Source organism: Cygnus olor, chromosome 27 (assembly GCF_009769625.2).
Source record: "Cygnus olor isolate bCygOlo1 chromosome 27, bCygOlo1.pri.v2, whole genome shotgun sequence".
Taxonomy (NCBI): domain Eukaryota; kingdom Metazoa; phylum Chordata; class Aves; order Anseriformes; family Anatidae; genus Cygnus; species Cygnus olor.
Window position 1 is genome coordinate 3,500,143 of NC_049195.1, and position 19,608 is coordinate 3,519,750.

The window sequence follows — 19,608 nt, forward strand, 5'->3', positions numbered from 1 at the left end:
TTTTTTTTTGCTTTTTTTTTTTTAACATCATTTCCTGCTGGAAGTCGTTTTGCACGAGGCAGTTCTGCAAAACGAAAGCAGCCGGCGCTGCTGCAAGCCTTTTCTGAACAACCACCGAAGAGGAAACTTCTGCTGCTGCTGGCGGGGTGAGGTTGTGGTCGCTCAGAGGACCAGGAGAGGGTTCTGCTGCGGTCCTTTTAATAAGGGCTTTGCAAGAAAAAAAAAAGTGAAAAGCCTCTTAAAGCGGAAGGAATGTCTTGTGTGTGCCAACCCCAGGCAGAAAGGCTTGCTGCAGCTGCGAGCTGCAGCAGCTGGAAGGACGGGATTCCTGCAGCCCTGCTCTGCTTGGGCAGGAAAGGGGACGTGCAAGTCCTTCGAGGGGACGTGCAAGCCCTTCAGGCTGCAGGGACAGAGCCCTGCTTGGTGCCTGGCCTGGCACTGGTGTGTTTTCCCCGGTGCGTGCAGGCTCTGGGCACTCAGGGCTGAGAAAATCGGTGCTGGTGGAAGCAAACCCATCCCCGGTGTGGGTTTAGGGGTGCTGTGCTCCCACCTGGCAGTGGAGTGAGCAGGGGCAGCCTCTCCTGTGTGTGCCTCTAGAAAATCCAGCGGTCCAGGAGCTGTCTGCCCGTGCGGGAGCAGCAGGTGGGAGATGTCAGCTCTGCATCTCCAATTTTCCCCGTGTGTTTTATTCCCCCGGTGCTGTGGGTTTGTTCCACGGGGCTGGGCACGGGCTGCCTGCTCTCTGCAGCTCAGCCACCCGAGCGGGAGAAATGGGATCTCTGCTCTGCAAACAGCTTTTAGAGAGAAAGCCGCGCTCGTTTGATGTGGGATGCTACCAGAGGCTGCTGCTCCCGTGGGGTTTTCTTCCCAGGCGTCCCCGGGGAGCTCTCTGCTCCTCGTCTATCAGCAAACCCTCTCATGCCGATCCCATTTGGTAACGATCCTCTCTCGGGAGGGAGCTGCAAGTGGCTGACACTGCCTCTGTGAAAGGCTTCTCCCTGTCCCCAGGCTAAAAAAAAAAAAATACATGATACCCTTGTTTGGCCTGTGCAGAGCTCATCCTGTTGCTGCCCTTTTCTATTATTTGGGCTTCCCAAAGCAACCCCTGCAAAGTGACCAAATTCAGCGGATGATCGCAGAGCTCTGCTGCTCCCCGTGCCCTGAGGGCTGGGTGCAAGCCTCCTGCCAGCTTCGTGCTTAAATAAAGGGCAAGAATCTGATGGCTTACCAGGGGGAGTTTCCTTCAACCCTGTGCATCCCCTGCCTGTGCCTGCAGCTCTCCAGGTGAGTCCCCCGTGCCCGTCCAGGTCAAAGCTGCCCAGGAAAAAAAAATTTCTGCCTCCTTCCTGACAACTTGCGGCTGAGCTGGTGGCTTTCCAAGGGAAGCCCTGCTTTCCTAAGAAATTAATTTTGTGGCGGACTTTTTGTTGGTAATGATTAACAGGCCCCGTGCACGCATCGCCAGGCTGCCCCTGGGCGAACCTGTGGTCCTCGGCACCGCTGGGGACGTGCACCTTTGGGTGCTGCCCACCCCGTTTGCTGTGGGTAGGAAACGAGAGAAGCTGCGTGGCGCAAAGATCGGAGCTGGTCGGGCTGGGATCAGGGCTCCGGTGACCCCCCTGGGGCTTTGGGAGCGTGTGTGAGGATGTAAACCCCACTTCTGGCACCCTGACTCATGCAAAGCAGCGCTGCTGGGAGAGGAGCGGCTCACGTGAGCCTGTTTGCAGGCTGCGGGCTGTAATTATGGGGTTTGCCCATCTTGTAGCGTGGGAACGGGGAGCCGTTCGCCCCTAAACCTCCAGACCATTCCCAATATGTTAATGCTTCTAATTAGTTAAGCCCGATGCTTTTTTTTTTTCCTCTCCGTAATGACAGCGGTGCTGGTGCTTACCCGTGTTTGCTCTGCGTGCTGGTGCTTCATTATATAATGATACGGCGCGGTGTAATACCTATTCCCAGCTGACAGGGGATTTTTATTTCTTTTTTGGTGTATGCCTCATCCAGAACTGATTAGGCAACGGAGAAAATCGGCTGCTGCAAGTGCTTGGGTTGCACCCCCTCTGGTCAGCTGGGGAGCTGCCACGGTGCGGGGTCTGGGCCAGGCGAGGACCCAAACCCCTGGGGGACCTGGAGATGGTTTTGGGTTCGGTGGGGTGAAACCCCACTGTCTGCTTCTGTGCTCCTCGGGGGGCGGGATTCCCATTTCTGGGCTGTTTCACCCCGATTCCAGTCCCTGCTTCCCCTCCTCCCATCTCCGTGGCAACCCCAGCCCTGGCTCCGGGCTCTGCGGAGCTGCACCCAGCACCCAAGGGTGGGTGCCTGCCCCTGGCACCCATTGGGGTGCTGCGGCCACTTGGGGAGGGGTGCGGGTGTATAAACCTCATCTCCCTGACCCCAGGGCCTGTTTTGACCGTGGCCAAGCCTTTTTCTGGCTTTTCCTCTTTTCCATCATGTTACAGCACCCGAGGGAGAGCAGCAGGGCTGGTGTTGGGGGGCTTTGTGCTGTGCCATACACGCTGTGGGGGTGGCTTCTGTGCGTGGGGTCCCTCTGAGTTGGGGTCTTGCTGGGGGCTCCGTGTTCCCTGGCACAAGGCAGTAGCAGGAAACTGCGTCAGACATAACTGGGATTAAAAAGGTGGACCTGGTAGAACTGGGAAAAATAACCTGTGAACTGGGCGTGCTTCACCTGCAGCGGGAGGGATGAGCCGGAGCGTGGCGGTGGGGGTCCTGGGGCGGTGCTGGGCGCCTGTGGGACTGATCCTCTTCATCCCTCGGTCGCCGCAGGGCAGGATGGAGCTGCTGGGTGCTGTGCTGCTGGCCGCCAGCCTGCTGGACACCGCTGCCCGGGGGGCACAGGCACCGTGGCCGGATGAGCCCTCGCACACGTGCTTCTTCCAGACCCTCAGCAGCCCGGACAGCGAGTTTTGCAGGTGAGCGGTTGTGCCCAAAGTGCCCCAGCCCTGTGCAGCCGGTCACACGTCATCCCCCGGGACAGTTAATTCCAGTGTCCCCTTCGCCAGGGCTATAAATACTGGCCGAGTTCTTCCTTTTGCTGGGAAACTGGGCCAGAGCAGAGCGGTGCCCGACGTTTGATGCAAGCTGAGGTCTCGGTGCCCCCGGTCACCCCTCTGCTCCCTGTGCTGCCGGCAGGGCCTTACACAACTGGGGTGACAAACGGCTTCTGCAGGGAGCTTCGGAGGAACGAGGCTGCTTTTGGGGAGGGAAAGAGCTGGAACAGGACACCCCGCAGACCTCAAAGCCCGGCCTGCAGGGTGTAAAGGCTTGCAGAGGCTGGGTGAGGGAAAAGGAGGCTCTTGCTTCTGGGGTTGGTGGTGCTGCTCCAGCTGGGCTGGTGTGAGCTGAAAAGGCACTGCATGTGCCCCTTTTTGGGTGTTTTCATACCAAATGTCCCTTGGAGGTGCCTGTGGGTTGCAGGAGGCGGTGGCTGGGGGAGCAGCACCGTGCGTGCCCCTTGCTTCAGGGCTTACCAGGGCCTCCTGCGCTACAAACACCCCTCCTGCTGCTTCCCGGGTACCCAAAATGCTCCCGAAATATCATGCAGCTTAGGTAAACTTCCAGATGAATTCAGGTGGCATAAAAGCACCTTAATTTGAACCATCAGCCTCTTGGGCCAGCCCCTGCAGGTGCTTGGCAGCCTTCGGGGGTGCAGGATTTAATGCCCCCTCCTGCCAGGACCTGCTCTGAGCTTGAGGTATGACCTGTTATTGTGAGATTTGTGCCCCAAACCCACTGGAGGCTCTTCCCTGCCCACGTTGTAAGTGGGAGAATGGGCTTGGGGTCCAAATGGCTTGTGCCAGCTGATGGGGGGCTGGGGGGGGGGGGGGGGGGGGGGGGGAGCGTTTTGTTTTCCTGATCTCTGTCTTCAGGCCTTGGGTTAAGCCAAATGGGCCATGAATTTAAATACCGGGAACCCCCTGAGTGGTGCTGAGCACTCACAGGTGTTTCAAGTTGTTTTATTGCTGCTTGGGGGGGGGGGGGGGGGGGGGGGTTGGGAGGAGAGGCAGACCCCCTGGCCAGTGCGGGAGGCTTTGTGGTGCACAAAGCACCCAGCACCCTTGGCAGCAGCAGGTTGGATCCAGCACCCCCAGCCTGGCTGGGGGGGCGGCGCTAATCCTGCACCCTGCTCCCCTCTCACCTGCTCCCTTCTCCCTTTCTCTCCCCAGGGGCGACTTAGAAGTCATCTACCCGCAGCTGGGGGACGTGGGCTGCTCATACATCCCCCAGTGCCACCAGTACCGCTGGCGCATCAGCAGGGAGTGGGGCAGCCCCCGGGTGCGCTACCCCCGGGCTGACAAGGTGAGTGCTGTGCTGGGGGTCCTGGTGCTGCTCTCCCACCCCCCAGCTGCTACTGGGGCTCGTGTTTTCCTCTCCAAATCCCCCCCCCCCCCCCGCCCCAAACTTAGAGGGGACTTTAAGCTTTTTTTCCTATGCTTCCCCATTGCTTCAGGGTTTGGGGCTGGGGCTGAGGTGTGGGTGAAATTTAACTCAATTTATTTGTTTTTGCATAGTTTTTGCTACAACATTTATGTGTGCAATTGCTTTGTGAGCTTTTTGAACACAAACTGGCGTGCTGTGGCTCGGTGTTTCCACTCCCAGCTGCTCTCCACACGTCCGTGTGAGTGCCTGGAGGAGCTCAGCCGGGTTAATTAATTATTATTTATTAATTAACATTATTAATTAATAATCTGGCCGGTGCAGGATTTACCCCGTGTCCGGGCAGGGTTAATGCAATGGTGCTGAGCGCTTCTGGTGCGCTGCTGTGCGTGCGCGGGGCCACGAGATGGCACCATTGAACTTCCCGAGCCCAGCACGGCCGGGACTGGGAGCACTGGGAGCACTGGGGCGGGGGGTGCCGGGCACCCTTGGGTGCTGCACCCCGAGATCCTCCCTGGGCAGGGGCACAGGACCCTCCGGATGAATTCATGCAGGGCTCCGTGTGTTGCGGTGCCACCTGAATCGCTTGGGGACTGCGGGCTCGTGGGGGCACACGGTGGCATCGTGCGATGGTTTGGGGCTGGGGGCATCATCCTGCAGGGACCTGTGCCCGAATCCATCCCCGGTGGGGTCCCCCCCCCAGCACCTCGACCCCTGCTGCAGCTCCGGCACCCGCAGCGAGATGGGAGGAACTCGGCTCTCAAGCGGCTTGGATTTCCTCGAAGTGTTAAGAATCCGTTTTTCTGGCTGCTTCAGAGCGGGCTGGAAAGCCTCTTCCCCCTGTCGATCACATGGCTCGAAGCAGAACTTTCCCTTAAAGATGTCTGATTATTCAAAATACGGAGAGAGAAAAAAAAAAAAGCCTGGCAGAGGATGCCATACAGAAACCATCCGTCACTCGGGCGCTGCTTCCCAGCAGTTCGGAGCTTCACAGGGATGGAGGCAGTCCTCCTTTTATTTTTATTTATTTATTTATTTTTCCCTGGAGAGCAAACGAGCAACGGGGGCCGGCCGTGGGGCTCGGGCTCCTCGTGGGTGCTTATTTTGGGCTGGCCCCAGGTGGTGGGTGGGTGCCCGCTGCAGGGGCTGGCGGCTTGGCTCAGCAGCGGCTTTGGCGCGGGTTCCTTCCGAGACAGCTCGGTGCATCGCGCGTTCAGGTGGCATCTGAGGACACGGGCCCTGCTGCTTCCTTCGGTTTTACGTTTATTTTCCCCTCCCCTGGCCCTAACCCAGCCCCGGCTCCTCACGCCTGGGCTGTGCCCGCTTTCTGTGGCGTGCACACCGGGGGGGTGAGCAGCATTTTCTGTGAACTATGCTGGAGTGCTTTGGGTTTTCTCTAGGAATATGCGTATATTGAATATACACATCTCTGCCTTACTCCTGAACATGTGAGGGTGCTTTTTAAAGCTTGAGGTGCTTTGGGGTAATTCCCACTGACCCCCAAATCACCCTGAAGTGAGCAGGAACAAGACGTGCCTCCCACCAGGGCATGCACAGGCGATGGGGTTGTGATAGGGATCCCCACGGCAGGAAACTCTTCCCATTCCTGGGTGCGATTGGGAAACCTTTGCTCAAGTGACCGAGGATCCCCTAGGGGAGCTGGTGAGGACTGGGCAAGCACCAAGGGCTGCCTGAGCTCCTTCCATCAAAGCCGGTGGCAGAAAACTCGGGTTCAGGGTATGAAAACTTGTGTAGGAAGTGTCTGCTTTCTTTAGAACACTTTGTCTCTTTGAGGGGAAAAAAACAACCACAAAAAAAAAAAAAGCTGAATGCAGAGTGTTTTTCCTCTCTGGAAATACTTGTTTCCCAAACTTGGAGGGGGGGGGGGACACAGGACACTTCCCATCCGTGTCCTGGGTCTGGTGGGACCACGTCTCGCTGCGCCTGCGCTCAAAGTCTCCGCTCACAGCCAGGGAACCCAGCTGTGCCTTGGTGCTCCCTGGTGGAGGGTGCAAACGTTGAAAATGGGGTGGCACGGGGCACCTGTCCTGCCACCCTGCGCTTGTGCAGGGGCACAGCGACCTGTCGGTCCTTCCCCATGCTGCAGGGGTCTGGGTGCGTGCGAGATGCTGCCCGGCGGTGCCAGGGATGCTCCTGGGGAGCTCCCTGAGCATCAGTCGTGTTGTTCATCCCTTGTAGCCTTTGTCCCCCACTGCGGGGAGACGATGGGGAGCAAATGCTGACGGTGGCGATGAAAGCATCTGTTGGCTGGGGGTGGCATCTTCCCAAAACCCCGGTGGAGGAGCTGCTGTCAGCCCCTTCCCCGGGAGCGCGGAACATCTGGAGAGACGGGAAATGCGCCCTCCTTGTCCTGCCTCAATATTGCTTCGCTCAACCAAAAATAAATTGGAAAAGAAAATTGGACATTGCATCAATTTGGGGGCAAGTTTATAAATTCTGCAGCTAAGCAATCCCAATAGAAAATGATAGATCGCCGGCGAGCATGCAGCCCCTGCCGTGATGTATAGTCGCATTAGCCGAAATGCCGTATTACATGATTCTGTTTTATTACCACTGTTGGTGGCAGACAGAAAAACAGATTATGCTTGAGATCAAATCGATAGGAACTTTATTTACTGGCCTTTTAAAAACATATTTCTGCACTTTATAAAAACATACGGTAGATGCTATTGATAGAAGTTGTCTGCTTGTTAAAAAGCAATTTACCCGCAGCAGTGTTCTCAAGCCGTGGTGTGCGGCGCTACCTTTTACCTGCTCATCCAGATCCGTGCTCATCATGGCATTTGACAACTTCCTTAGGTTTCTTTTGGGGCTAGGTGTGGGGAATTGCAGGGCTTCCTCTCCGGATGAGGGGAGCGAGGGCTCGGCTTGCTCTGGAGGTGGGTGAGCAGTGATGGAGGTGAAGCTTGCACGGAGCTGGGCAAAACTTTGGAGCTTTGAAGCACTCGGTTTGGTTAACTTTTTGCCTTACCCAGCGGTCTGAGGTCAAACAAATCCTTTTTGTGGATTCAGGTTGGGTTGTGAAGCTGGCTCAGCAAGCATCTCATGGACAGCTTGGAAATAAAGCGCTTTTCTCACCGTTCCTACTCAAACCAGAACTTTTCAAGCTGGAGTTGTTTTTGCAAGAGCCCTCTCCTGTCCGTGCCTACCTGGTCACATCTGCAAGCCAGTTTTCTGCTGGTGAAGCTGCAGCCAAATGATCACCACCTCTTCCTTTTCTCTCTAAAGAACTGTACGCTTTAATGGTATTATAATTCTTTAAAACTATTTCCATGGCAGAAGGAGTTGAAAAAGAAGCAGGAGAAGCTGTGTGAGCCATGGGGTGATGTGGTGTGCAACTGCAGCTCATGTGCTCTTCGCACAAACCTACAAGCAGCACCCATGCGGTGCTCTGGGACCGGGGCCACCGTGATGTCCTGCACCCTGGTGGCACTGGGGGTGGTGGTGGTGGTGTTTAGGGTGAGGGGCAGGAAGCACAGAGCCTCCCCCAGGAGCCTGGAGCCCGTGGCAAAGTCCTCTTTCTGCTTATGAGACTCTCCCTCTTTTGTGAACATCTGGTGGCCTGTTGGGGGCCAGTCCTGATTTATAAAGGTTTCTGTGCTCTAGGGTCTGGGGCCCATTATTTGGAGAATTACTGGTATGAGTAAATTCATTAGCCTTTAACAAAAGGAGGAGAACGTCTGCTTAATCTCCTAATTGGGATGTGCTCTAGTTGTGTCAAGCAGTGATTTGCAGCTGGCTGCAAGAGGGGGCTTTTGAGCGGTGCTCAGGTTAAATTCAAGTCTCATTAAAGGAGACGGTTTTAAGCAGAATATTCTTGACAGTTTGTGCATCCTCACTGGCTCGTGGAACCAGCTGGGGTTAAGGAGCCACCAGCGTTTTTTCCCCTCAGTCCTGTCCGGGCTACTTAAACAATGGGCTAACATTCCTTCCCCATGCTGTCAGCCAGATATTCTGGGGATTAGCCCAAGCCCCTGGTGGCGAACCACTCCCTGCTGCAGCTGCTTTGGGTTCCCAGGCCCTGGGACGGCTCCTGGCCATACCAGCACCCGACTTAAGAGCTCCGCAGCGGTGGGGCGAAGCCCGCCAGCTACCCGGGTGCCCTTTGAGGGCTGGAGCGCGGGGAGCAAAAGCAGAGATGTTTTTCCACGCCGTGTGAGCCCCGTCCCCTGCCCACCCAACGAGCAGAGGCTGGCACGCTGCAGAGGCTCCTGCTTCCGTGGGATTTGGTGTAGAAGAGCTGGGTGAGGGTGCAGTCCCCGTTGTGCACCTCTGAGCAAGCTGCTGCTCTGTTTCCGTGTGTTTTAAGGAGCAGGAGCCGTTCCAGCAGAGCATCCCCCGTGGGATGTGTGGGGTGTTATTCCGCGGTGGGCACTGCCCCACCAGAGGGGACCGCTGGGACAGCTGGTGCCACGCAGGATAAGAGCATCGTTGCGTGAGCGATCCTGGCAGAGCTGTCGCTTCGCATCTGGTTCGTTACCCCCACGTTTGCTGGACGTTTAACCACCCCGGACAAATAACGCTGCCCTTCAGGCAGAGGAATGGCTCGGGAGATGGCGAGAACCTACAGGTCATCAAGTCTGCTCTCCTCATTGCTTATGTATTGGCATCCGTGCGTGTCTAGGACAGACACTTGTGCCTGTTTCAGCTGCAAAATGTTTGAAGCAGCTGATGATTTTACTTTGATCCCCGTAAACACTATACAGTAATCAAAGTTTAAGCCGCTTTGGATGAAATAATTGCTTAACAATCATATAAGACAAAGTGATTCAACAAATGACAATTAGGACTTGTGATATACAGAACAGATGCATTCAGTGTACCATATTATAATGTGCTAATACAAGATTGACAGCACAATAATAGGAGAGAACAGCCACTCAGCCTATAATTCGAAACCAAATGTGAGGCTGTCCACAGAGCTCAAATCCTAGCAGGCTGTAAAATTAGAGGTAAGAAGGCACAAGGTTCACAAAGACTCATTAGCAGGTTGGCTGCGAATTTCCGAGGTGGCGGGGGGGGGGGGGGATAGAAATATTCCTGCTGGAGCTCACTTTGCGGGCTGCAAGGCGGAGAGGGGGGAAAAAGGGGGGGGACGCAACCCGATGGTGCCGAGGGGCTGGGGAGCGGCTCTGGGCTGTGTCCCCGTGTCCCCAGGGCGGGGAGCAGAAGGTCGCATCCCAGTGGCAGGGGACCAGATGATGTTACGGCACGGTGCCGGCACGTTAACGAGACAACGGTGTTGGGGCCGGGATGAAATGAAGGCTGATATGAGCACGGAGGCCTGCCTGGCGTTCCCCATGGGAGTTGGGCGCATCCCAAGCCCTAAATGATCCTGATGGGTGACAGGGGCACCCTTTGGCCCTGTCCGTGGCAATTAAGGCAGCCGGCTTGCGCTCGCTCTCGGGGTAAATCAAGAGAAGGGGACGTGTGTGGCAAGGGGGGGGGGGGGGGTGCTGTCAATCTGAAAGGGGAAGAAATGCCACCCTGCCCAAAGCCCCCGGCTCCTCGCAGAGCTGTAGAGATCAAAGGAGCTCGTATCTTCAGCGCCGGTGACAAAACAGACTTCAGCTCATCTCGTGCTTTTACACACACCGTGCACTTATTCCACTAACATATAATTTTATCATATTTTATTATTAAATAAACATGCCAGAAAATATACTTTTTTTTTTTTTTTTTTTTTTTTGGGTGTGGGGGAGGATGAAAAGGTTTGGTAATTAAAACTTCTATCCATCAACGCTTAACTCCGGGAGATAATTGTGTTGCTCCTGCAGACGTATACTTCGTGTTGAATCACCCGGGTTTGTGTTAGGATCGGAGCCCGTGCACGGAGCCGGGACATGCCAGGGGCTGTGTGGGATCGTCCCAAGCAGCGTCTGATCGTGCACTGGCCAAGGAGTCAGGAATTTGCCTTTTTGTCTCCATGATGCACGGGCAAGTCCCTGCTGTTGCAGGGCACCGCGGGTTTTTAACCCGGTAATCCGAAAGCTGCGGTGATGCACCCGGCGGGTGGGTTTGTCATAAAGAAGTGGAGAGGTTTTGGGGGTTGCAAGGCCGGGCTGCATCGTGGAAGCAGACGAATCTAGCTAAAACAACAGTCTTCCCCCCCCCCCCCCCCCCCCCCCCCCGCCCGGTGTTTGGGATTTTTCCCAGCGTGTGCCGTCCTGCAGCGCGTGGGCAGCGGGGTGACAGGAGCAAAAGGGGCAGCAGAGCTCTTCCCTCCCCTCCTTTCGACTTCCCACCGATTTAATTTTTGTGAGGAGCCCCCTGGGAAGCGCTGCCCCCACAAAACGCGGGGCCGGGTGCCAAAGCCCATCTGGGGCTCCTACAAGCCCGCGCCACCAGCACGGTCGATGGCAGATCAATGAGCCCCGAGGAGCCGTGTCACTTTTATTGAGCCTCCTGCTCCCCCCAAGGACCTGGCTTGACTTTTTCAGAAGAAATTAGCGGTGCTTTGGGTGGGCAGGAGGGTTTATAGCATGAGGCAGGCTCCTGCGGACACTTGTGTGTTGAAAAAGGAGTTTGGGGGGGGGGGGGTCTCAAATAATAATTAATCGGGGGCTGATCTCTGCTCTGACCGTGCTGGGGTAGCTCTGGGTGCAGCTGTGCGCACCAGTCCACGTGCTGCGCGTTCCCTCGGTGCGATTTATGGCACCAGAGGTTCTTGGTGCCTTTATGAGGGCTAAGAACCAGCCACCGGCGTGTCCCGTTCCACAGGAAAACCTGCTCCTTGCTGCTCTCCTGCTCCGGCTGCGCCTCCCGAGCATCATTTCGGGCACGGGATGGCATCCTGGGGAGCTTTCCGTGGAGCTCTGAGCGTGAGCATCTTCCCCGGAGCACCCTCCCCTTCCCCGGAGCATCCTCCCCTGCAGCATCTTCCCCGGTGCCTCCCCACCAGCACAGGAGCCTTCCGCACACGGATGAGTAATTCTTCCCAATTTGGGGGCTCTTCCTGCGCTCCCCCGCCCCGCAGCAGCCCCGAGCCCGCCTGCCTCTTTCCAGCTGCCAATCTGCGGCAGAAAAGTCCCCCCTCGTCCCCCCACGGAGGGAGGGGACGGGGGATCTGGGTTATACAAGCCCGGGCTGGGGAGCCTATTTTGGATCACTCCTTCCTGCCTCCAAAATTGCAGCTTCGAATGTGACAAGTTACAAAACACTTGAGTCATTTCTCTCTCTCTCTCTCTCTCTCTCTCCCTCTCGCGCGCGCGCTGCCGTTCCCCAACAAGGAGAAGCTGTTCGGTTTGGAGGAGAGGGGGGGGGGGGGGAAAAAGAAGGGGGGGGGGGGGGAAAGAAAAAAAAAAAAAAAAGGAGGGAGGGGGATGCCGGCTCCCCGCTCCCCCCTCGGTGTGCAGCCCACACGCAGGGTAACTCTGAAGCGCTGTTTATGTAAGCTGCTCATGTTCTGCTGAGCTGCAGCGAGAGCTGTTGTCGATTCAGAGGAAAGCCCACGTCTGCCCACGTAGGATCTCCCGAGCAGGGTTGTGTAACAGCAGCCAGCGCCGCGCCGGGGGCTCGCCGGTGATGCCGGGGGCTCAGGACCCCTCGTCCTGGGGGCGATGGAGGGGGAGAGCTTTGTGGTGTGATGGAAAGTTGGGATGGTTTCACGTGGAGAGGGGCCGCAGCTTGGACCTGCTGCTGGTCCCGTGTCCTGCTCTGTGCTGCGCCGTGCCCAGGGACCACAGGATGGGCGCCCAAGTGCGCCCCGCTCGCGCAAACGGCACATTTTGGGTAATTTTGGGTAGTTTCGAGCATCCCTGCTTCATGTGGTCCTCGAAGCAGAGGGCGCTTTGCTGGGAGGAGAGGCTCATGCTGGGCTCAAGGCAGCGAGATCTGCGCAGGTCAGGAAGGGAAGGCGTTGGCACCATCCTGAGCTGCGAGTTGCAGCGATGCCAGCGTGCACGAATCCTGCTGCTGGTGGCCAGGAAGGGGCTGCTGGGCTCCCATGTCCCAGCTGTGGTCTTCGTGCTCTTCTTGCCCTGCTTCGTGCTCTTCTTGCGTCATTTCATGCTCTTCTTGCCCCACTTTGTGCTCTTCTTGCCCCAAAATGATCACACTCACACCACCAAGCCAAAGCCATCCCAGGGCGCAGCGTTTTCTCCGGCGCACGTCCCCACGGGCACCCTGCTGCTGTCCCCCGGTGCCACCAAAGCCGGGGCTGCACCGGCGGTGCCGATACCCGAATTTCTTGCAGCCCCCGCTGCAAAAAGGCCCCAAATACTCCTGCACCGGGGGGAGGACGCCGCATTATCATTTCAATGCTTCTTTACATAAATACTGAAGAATAAGAAAAGCCGGTGGCTGGTGTTGCTCCCAGCCTCTGAGGAACGCTATCGCAGTTATCGGATTTTAGTCCTTTGCAGCGTTACATTTTTATACATATTTATTCATGCAGAACAGAGACGCCGAGCGAGTCGCCCTGCCACGGGGCTGATGGATGCACTGCTATACATAAGAATGCACCTTCATTTACATCCTCCCCACTTCCCCACAATTGAACTGTGTGCAACCGGGTTATTTTTATGCCTTATGTGTATTTTTTTTTAAAGGTGGGGGAAGAAGAGAGGAAAAAACCCTCTAAATTCAGATTTTTTTTTTTTTTTTTAAACTTCTATTAAAATTTCCCTCCTGAATTTTTATAAGCCATAGAAATGAGGCACATCAGCGAGCTCCACTGGAGGGGAGAGAGGATGAGGGGGAGGAATGCGTTTTGGGGCAAAGAGTAAGTTTATAACTATTTTTCTCTTAACCTGAGCAGTTAGCTGTACTGCAAGCCATTCATCTTCTGATTTAATAACTCATTCTCCCGGCGCGGAGATGGGGTATTATATTCCTGGATATTGCTTTTCTTGGTATCAAGTATCAAAGATGAATCCGCGTTTTCTAATAAAATACATTTTCATTGTAATTGAAATAATAATTTTCCGCTCCTTTCCTTTTCCCTCTATTTTGGGTTCTAGAGCCCTCCTTCCTGCAAGTCCCTGTTCCTGCCCTGACATTTATTTATTTCCCTTCCCAAGCGAAGGATTTGGTGCTGGCAATACAAACTCGTGGGTTTTCTGCCGTCCTGGGGGGGCTCTTGTGAGAAGTGGTGCCGTTTCCCCGGGCTGCCTCTTTAAACAAATTATATATCGGGTGTTATATGGATCGTACTTTGCCGGGGTTAATATTATTAAACAAAATTTCTCCCTTTCATGTTCTCCCGTACCTGCCTGTCTCTTAACTAACCATTTGATCTCAGCAGCTCCGCGCGAGGGTTCAGAGCCCGACGGGGAATTAATGGGAAGGAGAAATCGGCAGCGGATCAAAGTGGCCGCGCTGCAGGCGGCGATGCTCGCGCCTCGTGCTGGTGCAGGAGGGCACGTGGGGACACTCGGGGACAGCGCCGGTGCCGACCCCACCATCAGGCCTGGCTCCCAGCCGTCTCCAGAGGCTTCCCCAGGCTTATGGGGGTGCTGTCGGGAGCCGTGCTCCCTGCAGCCCACGTATGTGTGGTGGGAATCCCCTCGTTGAACAAATATTTGGCGAGCAGGAGGAGGAGGGAAGCGGCTGGCGAGCAGCGGGGAGGGAGGGCAGAGCGCAACGAACCCGGCGCCGAGGTTGGGGCAAGCAGCAGGTTTGCAAAAAGCGGGTTTTTTCTCTGCGAAAACTTGCATTTCTCACCATCCCCTGCGTGGACCCGGCTGCTTTTTTGGGCCCCCTCGGGGTGGTGGGCACCCAGGGCCTTGCCAGCACCGTGGATCAGGGTTTGGGTGCTGCTCATGGCTCTGCTGGGCTCTGTCTCGATGCTCCCAGGAGCCCTTTCTCTGCACAGGACTGAGTCGCATGGAACTGATGGATTTGCAAGGTTTCTCCCAGCCGGAGGGGAAAAACGGGGAATTTGGGTTTAAATCTGGCTGCGGGAAGAAGCAGGGCTGAGGCTTGGCCACGTCGCTGATCGCTCTATGCTGCCACCCGTGCAATCCATGCGAGGAGCCAGCCTGGGGCTTTTGTCCCCTTTTTGTCCTCCCTCGCTGCAACGTGGCCGCTTGCTGCTTGCAGGGCGGTGGCAGGGACCTGTGGGGACGAGGACCAGAAGCTGCTGGAGCGCATCGGGGGGCATCGTGTGCAGCCCATCCGCCTGCCAAAAACCTCTGCGTGGCTTTAATTTTCCCAGCAAAGATCCAGTTTTGGGGCAGAGCGGTGCTGGGCGAGCTGCTGGTGCTAAGCCTTCGTGGGATGCACCCAGCTTGCGTGCACCGGGAGGGATCCGTGCAATTAAAACCCCACCGCACGCGCGAAAAGTGGCAGCCTCCAAACGGCGAGCGAAATCGGGATGAAAGGCGAACGCCAGCTCTGGCAGAACCCTAGGAAAGGATCCATCAACAATCCGCATCGTCCTGGGATTTCAAGCCACGCCAATGAAATTTGGCCGCCTCATTTCATTCACTGTCAATCAGCTTCGCTGCTGCTGATGCTTCCTCCTCGTTTTTAGATCCCTCGTTTCTTTTGGCGATGCCCAGAGCTCGCTTGTATCCCAGCCAGGCAGCCCTCATCACCGCGCGATTAAATCATCGTAAAGAAAAAAAGGAGAGACGGCGCTTCTCAGACATAATAGTAAAAAAAAAAAAAAAAGGAAAGGGGGTGGTGGTGGGGGACGGCTCTGGGTCTGCTTCTGCTCTGAGCTGTGCCAGCTCCAGCCGTGCGCATTCCCGAGCCGTTCCCAGCTTCGCCTGCCGGGTGCCACCGGGCTTCGTCCCTGCGGAGCCGTCGGGGTTTGGGTCCCTTCCACCCGCTGCCTCCGAGCATCCCCGGCGGTAAAATGTAGTGTTTTAATTACGGAGCTGGCTGCAGAGAGATGGGGAGGTGGACATGATTGCACAGTTGGGGGTTATCGACGTGCGCCCTGCTTGCAGCCCCGGATTTTTCCCTTCCCGGATTAAAAGTGTCCCAGCACCGGTGCCCAGCTCTGCCTTGAGGAGCCCTGGTGGCCAAATTGGGCTCAGATCCCAGCTTTTCTGGCATGGAAACGACTCAGGGTGTGAATGCAAAGCCTACCGTCCCCAAGCGGGGCTGAGGACGGGGCTTGTTTGCCTGGGAAAATGGCATTAAAAAGAAGTCTCTGAGCGCTGGTGCGGCGGCCAAGTGGGGCAGCAAAGGGCTGGGCGAGCGAATGCTTTTTAATTTCAAAAATGTCACTGAGTCACGAATGAGTCATAATTATAATGGGAGACATTTCCAACCCGGTGCATGACTCGGAGACGTCTTCCAGGGATATTAGAGCTGTTTGTAAAAGCCAGGCCTTGCCCTGGCGATGTGTCCCCCCCTCCCCCCCGAGGTGACAGCCCCGTCGCGCACCCGTGTCCGGCGGGAGCAGGGGGACGCATTAACGTCCCCGTCAGGCGGCAGGTGTCTATTAACGTGACTCCCATCCCCGCTGTGCCTGGCCTGCCCTTGTCTCGGGGCCATAACAGGGCCGTTTGGGGCAGTGTTTCCATCGCTTAGCATCGTTGGGGCTGGCGGGATCCGTCCCTTCAACCTTTGTCCGCTGCAGGAGCCCCGAGCATCGCCGGGCCCCTCCTTCTCCAAGCGCATTTCTACAGCTTGGGTTAACAGACAGCCCATCGCTATGCCTCCAGCCCCAATTAATTAAGCAGGATTGGCATGAGCTAAATTAAAGAGTGGCTTTTGAGCCAGCCCGACCAGTTTGGGGCTTCTACCCATGGGTTCGTGCCAGCCGGGTCCCCGGCACAGCGCTGCAGGCACCGGGGAGCCAGGCACCGGGAGCCAGGCTCCCTCCTCGCGAGAAATCCACCCTCACCAAACGGCATTAAATATTCCTGAGCTACGAACGTCTTGGACTGATTTTATTTTCCATAAATAAACTTGTTGGGAGATATTTGGAGATGGGCCTAAGCTGCAGATCTTGGACCGGCTCCCAAAAACTCGCTGCTGTTTGGGCTCGAGGGGCTGCTTCGGGATTGTTTCTCTCTCGATTTCGGATTGAAGGGTTTGAGCCCAGAGATCTGCCCTCCGATAAACCCCTCCGGTGCTCCCCCAAGCCCCCAGCCCTCCCATATAAACACAGGGGCAGGCACAGCCTCCCCGCTGGGGCACAGGCTATAGGGTCTTATAGGGGCTGATATAGGGGTGTTTTCGGAAGCAGCCACAGCTATCGGGTATTTCTGAAGCTGATGGTCTTCCAAAGGCACTGAGCACCTCTTGCACGGGCTGGCACCGTGGATGTTCGGAGTTTTAGGCAGCTGCTGTGTGTTTGCAAACGCAGAGCGAGCAAAAGTGGAGCGGATCCTTACAGCTGTGGCACGTGCACGGTGCCCCTCGCCGAATTGCTCCGAGCTGGAGACGTCTCTGGTCTGCCCCAAAGCATTTCGCTTTCCAGATCGGGCAAAGGAAGGGGAAAATAAAATAAAATAAAAGCTTTGTTTCTTTCTAAATGGGGACGTGAAGTCGGAGAGCTGCTAGGCTGTGCTTGCAGACCCGCAGCCTGCTCGGCTCCGTGGCGAGGTGAGGCTTTCCTTCCCCTCTCCCACCGGAGGGACCGAGGGCGCCGCGCTCGTCCACCGAGCTCCTGATGGGTTGTGACAAGTACAGGATTGTTCTTTTGGTGAGCGCACACGCTCCCGAAAACCCTTGCGGTCCCTCGCCCCGCGCTTCCCCTTCTTCTCTGTCAATTTTCAGCCTCGCGCCGAGCAGAGCCATGGGAGAGGAGTCTAATCTGACCCGTAAACTCTGTCACATCCTCATTAATTTGGCCATGTCTCCCGCTGTAGCCTAAGGGGACCGTCACATTTGTAACACGGCTCCCGGGCGGCCGTCAGGGCGACGGCTTCATTTTGACAGCTGCGGGAAAGGTGCAGCGTCAGGCCGGGCGGAACAAAGGGCTGCACCGATCCTGCACCGATCCTGCACCGATCCTGAACCAAGCTGGCACCGATCCGGCACCGATCTGGCACCGCCACAGCCCCCTGCCCCATTGGCTTCAGGCTTGGTGACCCTGGGGACACCGGGGATCTGAACGCCCTGGGGAGAGCGTCGTGTTTTGGCACTGCCGGTGGGCAGTGGTGGATAGTTCTGCTCTTTTTAATTTTTTTTTTTCCATTTTTTTTTTTGCTGAATTTGTGTGTTTTGTAGCTCAAACTCCCAGGGTGGATCTCGCTCCATCCCGGGAGCTCTGCTGTCCTATTCTAATGCAAATGCGCGTGAGCTGATAATCTAATGTTGAGTGGATTATTTCACCCCCAGATGAGCTGCTGTAAGGCAAAATTTTGCTTTCAGTATGTTGAACTAAAAGGGAAAAAAAAATAAAAAAAGCACCACAAAGAAACCCACCTTGGAACGAGGTTTTATCACCAGAAATCTGTGCAGGAAACGCTCTTCTCTCTTTCCCTCAAGTGCCCTAAAAGAAATGAAGAAATTAGACCTAATGACACCCTCCACCAGCTTCAATCCATGTGCACAATAGCTGCATCAGTGAATATTTGTATTGCAATTAAAGCAAGGGAGCAATAAAGCAGGGGAAATTAATTAGAAGAGGGTCCTGGATGTGGGGGGAGCGCTCCCTGTCCCACCCAGCACCGGTGACCCCCCAAAATTGGTGGCTTTAGTGTTTTGGGTGCTCATTGAGCCCATCCTGGTGCACAGCATCCCTTTTGTTTCGCTCTCACCTGCAGCACCCAAACCTCCCGTTCCCATCTGCCCAGCCAAAAAGCAATAAAAACCCCAAACTGCTTCATCCTATCCCCATTTTTCCTGCAAATTTCCCCACTGGCTTGCATCATCGCTGCCAGCTTCCCGGCCGTGTCACCCCTGCCCTGTGTCGAAATCCCCATCGTCTGCTGGCTGGGCATCGCCCTGGGTGCTGCCAGGAAAGGGAGCAGCACCGGCACGATGCCAGAATTTGGGGTTGTTTTGGGGGTTTGGGCTGGGCCACGTTGGCCATCAGTGGTTGCTCAAAGGCAGCGGGGTTTGGATGGATCCACGCAGGAAAAGTGCATTGTTACTGGAAGCAGGATTTGGCCCTGGAGAGCAAGGGGATGGCCACAGGGTGCCCGCACCCATCCCCGAGCCCTACCCGGGCGCTTGGGGATGAATCCTCACCCCCGTGTCACACGTTTTTTAAAAAAAAAAACTAATGCAACCCCACCAAAACAAACCCTTCCTCTGCACGTGCAGCTTCTTTCCCCCCGGGAGAGCCTGGAAGAGAGAAGGAGGCGCACGTGACAGGCGTTAATCGCATCGATTAATGCGCTCCTGCAAGGCGCTGCCGTGCGGGGCTGGGCACGGACCCGCGTGGAGCAGAGCAGGCTTTTGTCTCTGGCTGCCAACCCCGGGGTGCAGCCTGGAATTCGGGTGGGTGTGTGAATCACAGCTCCTAAACTGGGGGGGGTCCTAATGCACGGGGGTGGATGTGCCCCCCAGTTCTTAAAAATGCATTTTATTTAAAAAAAAAAAAAAAAAAAAAAAAAAAAAAAAAGGAAACGAGAACAGGGAGAAGCCCCCATTCCTCCTGGAATACAAATGGGGTGAAAAAATCCCCCTCCCCAAAGCGTTTCCATCCAGGACAAGATGGGATAAGGGCGAACTGTTCTGGGGGGATTGCGCCCTATTCAGGCGCGAGCATCGCCGCGCCCTCCGCAGAAATGATGAAAAACCACCAGATATACGTTCAAGGTTCAGAAAAGTGCTATTTGCCGCGTGGGGCCGCAGGTGAGAGGGGATTATTTGTGAGCATCCCGGCCTGCTGATTGCATTCCCCTCGGTGACCCGGGCACGTAACAGTGGGGATCAGGCTCCCCGTCCGTCCCCCCACCCGGGCAGAGCCGAGGCGAGCCGGCTGCAGCCCCCTAAAAGTAGCAAACTTATTGCCTAATAGATTTCTCAGTCATGAAGTCCCCGCGCTCCATATGTACCGAAATCAAAGCAATTACGGATTTAAATGAAGCTGGAATCCGCGGTGCAGAAAATGCTTGTTTTAGCGTAAGATTGGACAGAGGTGAACGACCTGCAGAACCCCTGGTAATGAAAGCTCTTCACAGCTTGCAGTGTTTCACCGGCCGGTAATTGCTGCAGTCTGTGATACGGATCTGGCTGCGTTAATGATGCACTGTTCCTTTTCATAGGATTCATTTAAGCTCCCCATTTTTCAGGGGTTTCAAAGAAACAAGGCAGCGTGGAAATTAACACGTTAACGTG

The 19,608-nt window shown here is 55.9% G+C and overlaps 1 protein-coding gene across 7 annotated transcripts in view; it reads left to right on the forward strand.

The window, feature by feature from the left end:
* PEBP4 (phosphatidylethanolamine binding protein 4) overlaps nt 1–19,608 on the forward strand; it is a 63,374-nt gene that overhangs the window by 3,533 nt on the left and 40,233 nt on the right. For 3 of the 7 annotated variants that reach the window (XM_040538413.1, XM_040538414.1, XM_040538415.1), the window contains exons 2-3: nt 2,785–2,930; nt 4,185–4,317. In XM_040538413.1, coding sequence (XP_040394347.1) covers nt 2,791–2,930; nt 4,185–4,317 — 273 coding nt within the window. In that variant the 5' untranslated portion in view covers nt 2,785–2,790. Of the gene's footprint in view, nt 1–23; nt 152–2,267; nt 2,312–2,784; nt 2,931–4,184; nt 4,318–19,608 lie in introns of those variants that run through there. The other 4 variants (XM_040538411.1, XM_040538417.1, XM_040538412.1 and 1 more) reach the window with 3 other exon arrangements.